At 35.6% G+C, this 9,934-nt stretch overlaps 1 protein-coding gene across 1 annotated transcript in view; it reads left to right on the forward strand.

Moving 5' to 3' along the window:
- The first annotated feature begins 8,627 nt into the window (after positions 1 to 8,627).
- Positions 8,628 to 9,934, forward strand: part of LOC143224030 (serine palmitoyltransferase 1-like) — an 8,480-nt gene continuing 7,173 nt past the window's right edge. The window contains exon 1 of the mRNA XM_076452493.1: positions 8,628 to 8,699. Within this exon, the coding sequence (XP_076308608.1) occupies positions 8,628 to 8,699 (72 nt within the window). The remainder of the gene's footprint in view (positions 8,700 to 9,934) is intronic.

Genomic DNA, 9,934 nt, shown 5'->3' on the forward strand with positions numbered 1-9,934 from the left:
TAATGGATGAGGGTGTGGGGAGAAACACAGTTTTGGATTCTAGCTTTTATTTTAGGCCCGGCATGGCCAAGCGTGTTAAAGCATGCGACTCGTAATCTGAGGGTCGCATCCCCCTCGCGCCAAACATGCTCGCCCTTTCAGCCGTGGGGGCGTTATAATGTGACGACCAATCCCACTATTCGTTGGTAAAAGAGTAGCCCAAGAGTTGGCGGTGGGTGGTGATGACTAGCTGCCTTCCCTCTAGCCTTACACTGCTAAATTAGGGACGGTTAGCACAGATAGCCCTCGAGTAGCTTTGTAAAAAATTCAAAAACAAAGAAACAAACAAACAGCTTTTGTTTCCATTACCTATGGTCGCTCTATTTAAGTACTGCTCTTAAAATGTTCATTTTTCAAGAAGTGAAACTTAGTTGTGATCTGTACTTACTTAAATTTAATGAGAAAACTGTGACTTATTACTACCTTTGTATTTTACTTGAAATGATCACTTGTGGAAAATACCTCAAAGCGCAATGTGTTTGTTTGTTTTGAATTTCACGCTAAGTCACACGAGGGCTATCTGCTGTAGCCATTTCTAAGACTAGACGGAAGGCAGCTAGTCATTACCATTTACCGCCAACTCTTGGGCTACTCTTTTACCAACGAATAATGGGATTGACCGCACGTTATAATGCCCCCACGGCTGAAAGAGCGAGCATGTTTGGTGCAACAGGGATTCGAACCCATGACTGACAGACTACTAGATCAACGCCCTAATCATCTGGCCATTCCGAGCCTTTTAACAAAGGCTGGCGTTTAGAACTAGGTCTCTTTATCATATAGAATAGCTTGCAACGTTATAAACTTTAGGATTTCATGCATAACGCTAACTCGAAACGTCATCCTTCTTAAATCTTCAACAATACAAAAGGCTACGCTGTCAGCTGAAAGGGTGAGCATGTTTGGTGTGACGGAGACTCGAGCCCGGGACCCTCCGAGCACCCTAACCACTTTCCATATGTGTCTTTCAGTTTAACAATTTCAAGAACGTTATAATGAGAATGTAGTTTGGCCATGTGGAAGTAAGAATACTTTATTCACCTGAAGATATGTTTCCTTTGTTATCGTTATTAGACGTTGACAACTCTATGTTTATGAAACATATCGCTAGTGACTACAATTTTATTTACTGAGATCTTTCTTAGCTATAATTCATTTTATGTTGTTCTAAAAATGTTACTTAGTAATGTCTTTGGATTTTTTCTATTTGTTTTTCCTTTTGACATTACTTGGTTTGTTATATGTTTCTTCCTGCAAGGTTTGTTTCGGATATTCTTGCAAAGCTATGCTAAGACTATTTGCGTTAGCCGTTTCTTATTTTGAATTGATATTTTAGAGGGAAGACAGCTAGTCAACAGCTCTCACCTCCTACTCTACTCGAATATTGGGATTTGACTATCACTTTTATAACGCACCCACAGACCCTCATTGTGCAGAGTGATTTTGTGGCAGTAAAGTGCGAAATACAGCATGTGTTACGTGTTATAATTCATCTCGGACGAGTCTCCGGTTTCTTACATTACATATGTTTGTTTATTTAGAATGAAGCACAAATCTACACAATGGACTATCTGTGCTCTGCCCACCACGGGTATCGAAACCCGGTTTTTAGCGTTTTGAGTCCGCAGACATATCGTTGTACCACTGAGTGAAATAACTTAGGTTACATATTACGATTTCAAATAACCATGTGTGTTTTCTTATAGCATAGCCACATCGGGCTATCTGCTGTATTCACCGAAGGGAATCGAACCACTGATTTTAGCGTTGTAAGTCCGAAGACTTACCGCTGTCTCAGCGGGGGACACATATAACCGTAAATTTGAACTTAGAAGTTAATTAAATATCGTTATCTATTAAATTTATATTTGTCAACAAGGTTGGTACATACAATTTTCCTTCTTAACAAAAATATATTTTAATATACAAAAATATAATACGGTTTGTTATAACGGTTACTACAAATAGTTAATACAAATAATTATTCCTATACGCAAAACTTACACACTCACAAACAATATTCAATCTTCTATCTGGTAAGATAGACACGGTGTAAACGTTATCTGGGACACTTCGTTCTTAGTAACAGTATAAGCGTTAACTGTGACACTTCATTCTTAGTAACAGTATTCTATCTGGTCTGGAACTTAATATTTTATCGACTGTCCAAGTCCACGAGGCACCAATATATTTCTGATGATACACAGATATGCTTCATTTGACGGAAATTCTAGCTAGCTCTATTCTCGTTTAGCCTAACACGGTTTACAAGCTTACTTTTCACCAACAAAGATATTTAATGCCCTCGCAGAAATACTAACGTCCAAAGTTAATTCTCTGAAGTTGAATAGTTCGTAATGTTCGAAATATATAAATGTTCCTGGTCCAGTTCTGTAGCTTTTCGATTAAGAAGCGTTAATTGCAATTGTAGGATCTGAGGCTTATAGTATACTGGCTGTAGCTGACAAAGCAATATATAACTGTCTTTCAGCACGTCAGTTTTATACACTAGTTACGCGAGATTCTCGAATGTTCAACAATTTTCGAAGACACGCTAGTGTTTTCGTAAACTACATATTGTTGATTCTTGCTCTCGAGAGCAGGCGGGGCTTGCGCAATACACATCCAACAGCTACACATGCTATATACTAGCCACGCTCTGCCCAACTACGAGAAACACGAGTACTATTCATTCTTACACTGTTCTTCGGCTACGTTTATATTTGGGTATAATGTGACCTCGTGTACGATTATTCACTTACATTATCCATATAAAATTTATGTGAAACAGTTCTTTCACATTAACAATGTGAAACATTTCACACAAATTAACAATATGAAATTTATGTGAGACAGTTCTTTCACATTAACAATGTGAAATTTATGTGAATCATTTCACTGACATCAACAATGTGAAACATTTCACACAAATTAACAATATGAAATTTATGTGAGACAGTTCATTCACGTTAACAATGTAAGCGTTATACGGATGCCACAGTCATAGTAACAGTGCAAGCGTTATACGGACAGCATAATCTTAGTAACAGTGTAGCGTTATATGGAATCATAGTTTTAGTAACAGCATAAGTGTTATATGGACGCCATAGTCTTAGTAACAGTGCAAGAGTTAATATGGACATTTTAGTCTTAGTAACAGTGTAACTGTTATATGGATATCTTAGTCTTAGTAACAGTGTAACTATTAAGTGGGACACTTCACTATTAGCAACAATGTAAGCGTTATTTGGGACACTTCACTATTAGCAGCAATGTAAGTGTTATCTGGGACACTTCACTATTAGTAACAGTGTAACTATTAACTGGGACATTTCACTATTATAACAATGTAAGCGTTATCTGGGACACTTCACTATTATAACAATGTAAGCGTTATCTGGGACACTTCATTCTTAATAACGGGTATTAAACTATTATTTCAGTTGATTACAATGTAAGCGTTAACAGGGACACTTTATTCTTTGTGACGGTATAAGCGTTATCTGGGAAGCTTAATTCTTAGTAACAATGTAAGTTATCTGGGACACTTTATTCTTAGTAAGAGTGTAAATTATTTGGGACACTTTATTCTTAGTAACAGTACAGGTGTTATTTGGAACATTTCATTTTTGGTAATAATGTAAACTTCACAAGTTACGATTTACGCGCCAAAAGTTGATGAAGCATTAGGAAAGTAAATACGTTATGAAACTTACGTAAATTGCTTTTTTTTTTCACATTCTCTTTAATTTAAGATTGAAGACAAGAGATTTACGTTTAGCCTTCACTGATTCTTAATTTCAATTAAAGAAGCAACATTCGAGGGCGAATGCAATATGTCTCCACCACAAAATCCCAACATGGCCAATTTCGACACCAAAAAAATTCGCATAAAACTAAAATAATCACTGCTTAGGACATGCAAAAATGATTTTTTTTTCAAAATCCCATTAAAGATGTCTTACATGCATGTTAACAGTTTGCGAAAATCCCAAACTGTGCTTTCCTCGCTAAAAAAATCCAGGAAAGGACGAAAATTCCAAAACATTTTGTATTTGTGTTCGAAGTTTACAAAGAGATTTTTTTGTACTAAATTCCATTTACATTGGTCGAAGTAGGGCTAAGTAATTCACCAAAACCCCTGGCATTATGGGTTTGTTTAACATTTTTAGTATTCCTGAAATGACTAAAAATAGGCATATGTCAATTGTTTGTATGTATATATACAAAGCCTGTGAAAAAGTATATTTGTATCAAATACCGTATAAATTGGCTTAAATACGGCGTAGTAATCATCAATAAATCTTATAATTACGACTTTTGTAGAACTTTGTCCCCCTTATAGTTAATTGAAGTGGTTAGGTTCGCCATCTTTATTTGTCAATGTGTGGGACCTGCAGAAAAGTACCTTTATACCAAATCTCATGTAAAATGGTCAACATTTGTCCGAGTAAAAGTAAACAATATGTTTCTGGAGAGCCATAATAAGACTCAAAATGACAAATCCTACTTCTTTTTATAAAATATTGTGTTGGACGCATAAAAATTTCTATTTCTGCTAAATTTCATCCAGATTGCTGTAAATACGACTAAACATAGGTCCAAAACATACATTTGTAGGTTATGTTACTAGTAGATTTATAAAATTTTGAAAAGAAAGGCGTACATCACAAACAAAATATTGAAAATATATCTGAGCTTATTGGGCTGCCAGGCTAGTCGTTCCATGTTAAAACGTGATGGCGGACTAGAGGGATGAGTCCGCTGGAAACCAGGTTTCCATATCTGTGGTTGACGGAGCACAAATAGCCCATAGTGTAGCTTTCTGCTTAGTTCCAAACCAACACGAAAAAAGATTAGAATAACCCCAAATAGTTTTGCGTGAAATTAAAAAAAAATGCAGAATTTATGTAAGACAGTTTATTCTTGGCGACAATGAAAGCTTTACCTGAACAATTAATTCTTATTGGTAATAATGGAAGCTTCACCTGGGACAAGTAATTTTTATTGATAACAATGGAAGCTTTACCTGAACAATTAACTCTTGTTGGTAATAATGGAAGCTTTACCTGAACAATTAATTCTTATTGGTAATAATGGAAGCTTCACCTGGGACAAGTAATTTTTATTGATAACAATGGAAGCTTCACCTGGGACAAGTAATTTTTATTGATAACAATGGAAGCTTCACCTGGGACAAGTAGTTTTTATTGATAACAATAGAAGTTTTTCTTGATTCTTGATGACAATTAGTTACACATACGATGTAAGCTTCGTGCGCGGAAATACGTTATTTATACTTCGTAGCATCGACGTCGCGGACGTGTCAACTCGAAAAACTTTATAATTTGCAGATCACGTGAACCTTCAATGGTTGAGTTCAAATTTAAACATAGATATTGCCTATCATCCTTTAATTTGTCGTTTTAAACTAAAATAAACTCAACTACTTAAAAACTAAAAACATACTTAAAGGCTAAAGAATCGTAGCTAATTACAGTACAACAGGTTTTGATCTCGTTAAGTTCAGAGTCACCGTCAACATTTAAATAAAATAAAAAATTCTACCAACATGCAATACGAAAATTTTAAATAGTGTAATTTAAGGATTAAAAACTGGTTTACACAAGCATATTTCTACTTACTTTCTACACCTATAAATATGAAGCAAATTACAGATATTTTGTAGTTAACTCTAAACGGCTGTGTTTCTAACCTGTTCTCTAAGAACTTTACAATGTTTTAAAGACAAAACATGAATATTGTATTATCGATCATATTTTTTTATAACCAGTTTCATCAAGAGCTATAAAAATATTATTTTGCTAATTCTCTTTTTTTTTCTAAATTGCTACCATTTATACCGAGAGAATGTCAGTTTGTTGCTGCACAATTTCTGCCACTTATTACGAAAGAATGTCAGTTTGTTGCTACTTATACCGAGAGAATGTCAGTCTCTTGTTACACAGTTGCTCCCATTTATCCTGAGAGAATGTCAGTTTTTTGCTACACTATTGCTGCTACTTATACCGAGAGAATGTCAATCTGTTGCTACCATTTATCCCGAAGGAATGTTGGTTTGTTGCTACACAATTTCTGCTACTTATTACGAGAGAATGTCAGTTTGTTGCTACACAATTTCTGCTACTTATTACGAGAGAATGTCAGTTTGTTGCTACACAATTTCTGCTACTTATTACGAGAGAATATCAGTTTGTTGCTGCACAATTGTTGCTACTTATACCGAGAGAATGTCAATCTTTTGCTACCATTTACCCCGAGAGAATGTTAGTTTGTTGCTACACTATTGCCGCTACTTATACCGAGAGAATGTCAATCTTTTGCTACCATTTATCCCGAGGGAATGTTAGTTTGTTGCTACACAATTGCTACCATTTATTCCGAGAGAATGTCATTTCGTTGCTACACAATACTACTGTTTATCCCCAGAGTATGCCCTTAGGTCACTATATAATTGCTACCAGTTATTTCGTGAGAATGCCAGTTGGTTACTTTAGTTTAAAACTTCATTTCTAATAAATACTTGATTAGGTTATACCAGCTGCCGCACGCTTTGTTTTACAGTATAACCTGAAACATTCTAACTATGTCAATGCAAGAACTTTGAAGAACCTAAGTTGTTTATATTAAGGTTCTAATTGCAGGAAAAGTTTAATTTATTGTTAAAGAAGCTACATGTTTTTGTAATGTTCTAGTAAGAAAATTAAATGGCTCATATTTAAAGATGGTGTGATGCTAGATTACATGAAGTAGCTTTTAAAATAGATTAATAGTATAATCGTTTGTTTCATTATTATACACAAAAGGCTATCTGTGTTATGCCCATCACGGGTATCGAAACCCTATTTCTAGTAGTATAAGTCCGCACACATACAATTGTGCCACTAGATGGCAGCTTGATAGTATTTCAGCAAAGGATAGTAAGTTTTTATCCCAGTCATAATTTAAAGAATCTCCATTTCTCTCTTATTTTATAGATATGTGTATGTACCCACATACACAGAACATATGCGTTACATATTACGGTCAATATTTAATCTAGCTGTGTTTGTTTAATGTGACAGCATGACGGACAGTAACAATTTATAAGTTTTTTGGACAATTCTAATGTATGTGTGTATATATAGAGCTGGCGGAGCCACTCAGCTAGAAATATGGGTCAACGGGTTATTTTTCCGCGAGCTTGGGGAAATCTAATGTAATCAGATTGATTGTTATTGTTCAGTTACTGTGTAATTTTATGTCAAAGTTAAAACTCACACAGTTTGATCTCAAGTGCTTTGTGGATATGATTAGGTTAACTTTTCTAAAACAAGAGATGTTACTATCCCATTAAATTGTAATAGGAAAAAACGCATTTATAAATCATTTCACTACTTGGTAAAGAGCTAGTTTTTTTGGTTTTTTTTTGTTAGTTACTTTGTAACATCTCGTCTTGGTTTTTAAGTATGTTTAAATAATATTTAGAAAGTATAAAAATTGTAACATTAACCTTCGAAACATATCATTGTTTATTTTCAGTAAATGAAGGTTTTTATCACTGATTATTTGTGGTTTATGAAGTGACGTTGAAATTCATTAAGTATTTCTTAGTTTTTGAATATGACGAACGAGTCAAAATATAGTTTGAAATCGTATTATAACTGTAACTTATTTAATTTTGAAAAGAATGAAACGTTAGCCAATCGATAGTAATAATATATTTTTATAATTGAAATTGTTCAAATGTTAAAAATATTAACTGTCGAGTGTGGCTTAATGGCTAATGTGTCTGCCTGGAGGTCGAAAGTCCGGAATTTGAGACGTGGTTCTAAGTAAATTGAGCACTTGGAGATGTAGGGGAGTCATAAAAGTGACAGTTAATCCTGCTATTCTGTTCAGAGATTTACACAAAGACCCCGTGGCACCATTTACTGCTATTTTTATGCCTTTTTTTCGGTAATTCACATTAATAGAGGTATTGTATAATTATTGAGGTCTCGGACCTTCCTGTTTAGCCCACGTAGACATTCCTACACTCAATTACACAACCCTCTTCAAACATGTGGTCAGCTATCGGTCAGTTACCTCTTTCTTTCTTTGTGAACCTGACGATGACCGAAGACGGTTGAAACGTTGTTTGCTTCTCTACATACCAACCATTTTTACACATATATAATTTCGACACCAGAAAATTCCTGAAAAAAAATTCAAAAAATCAAAAACTCTGTATCGTTGCTTGGGATTTGAAAGAAAGTATATTTGAACCACATTCTGTGGAAGTTGGTTGACATAAACACAAGTAGTTCAGAAAACCACAAATTGTGCTTTCCTCGTGAAAAATCCCATAATTGTCTCTCTCTATATATATATATCTGTTTGGCGCTTGCAAAGAATTCCTTTGTACTTAAACCCACGTAAATTGGTCAAAATACGGACAAGAAATGTACCAGAACCCCTAAAATTTTTTTTTTGTGGTATCGTGACCTCCTGTAATTAGTTAAAATGGCATATACAGTTTTGTACGTATAGGCATGGGAGTTGTAGAAAACTGTCTTTGTACAAAATCCACATAAACTGACCAATATATGGTCGAGAAATTGACAAAGAGTACCAAAATTATCCTTTTGGTCAGTTCTGATCCCCCGACAAAGACCAATGTATTTGGTGCATGAAAATTTATATTTGTGTCAATTTTCATCTTGATTGCTGTAAATATGATAGCACAGAAGTGTAAGGTACAATGTCTGGATCGTTCGACCCTCTTCTACAAAATAACTTTTAAAATAGTTTAAATAATAAACCAAAAAGGTGTCTGGATGTATCACACCAATGTATAGCTGAACCAAGTGTCAAGTCAATGAGGCCCGGCATGTCAGGTGGTTAAGGCATTGACTTGTAATCCGAGGGTGCGAGTTCGACTTCCCTTCACACAAACAACTCGCTCTTTTCAGCCGTGAGGGCGTTATAATGCTTCGATGAATTCCACTATTCGTTGGTAAAGAGTAGCGCAAAGTTGACGGTGAGTGGTGATGACTAGCTGCTTTCCCTCAATTATTACATTGTAAATTACGGCCGGTTAGCGCAGATAGCTTTCGTTTGGCGAAATTCAAACCATTGTTTGTTTTTGAATTTCGCACAAAGCTACTCGAGGGCTATATCCATAGCCGTCCCTAATTTAGCAGTGTAGAGACTAGAGGGAAGGCAGCTAGTCATCACCACCCACCGCCAACTCTTGGGTTACTCTTTACCAACGAATAGTGGGATTGACCGTCACATAACGCCCCACGGCTGAAAGGGCGAGCATGTTTGGCGCAACGGGGATGCGAACTCGCGACCTCGGATTACTAGTCGCACGCCTTAACGCGCTGGCCATGCCGGGCAAAATTCAAACCAAATCATTCAAGTAAATGAAATGATGGTCATTGAAAAGTGTTCGTGAGAGAAAAACAATAGAAAACAGAGACATAAACATGAAGAATGTAACGTTTCCAGAAAAACAAATAAATGAAAATACCCATTCGCCTAGTTGGAAAAGGTGTTTTATACCATCCACATACGTTGATATCTGAGCGGGTTTTTTGTTTCAGGTCTTCTACAAATTCAACAGTTATTTGAATTGTTTGTGCAACATCGATGTACGAACGTATGGGATTAGTCGAGTTGGTATATTTTATTTATATATGGACTTGGATTTGTTAATACCATCACCCAACAACCACCAGCTCCACCACCACCACACACACACGCATCTTATTAATATTTCATCGCTTCCTACGACTTTGTTGTGCAGGTTACATTAAGGATTTTTTTTATTTGTGTAAAACTTTTGAAAGGTTGTTGTTGTATCTATAAAAGTGCAGACCAGAAATCTGTTCATTGGTGCAGGGCACGA

The sequence above is a fragment of the Tachypleus tridentatus genome, chromosome 8, assembly GCF_004210375.1.
Source record: "Tachypleus tridentatus isolate NWPU-2018 chromosome 8, ASM421037v1, whole genome shotgun sequence".
Taxonomy (NCBI): domain Eukaryota; kingdom Metazoa; phylum Arthropoda; class Merostomata; order Xiphosura; family Limulidae; genus Tachypleus; species Tachypleus tridentatus.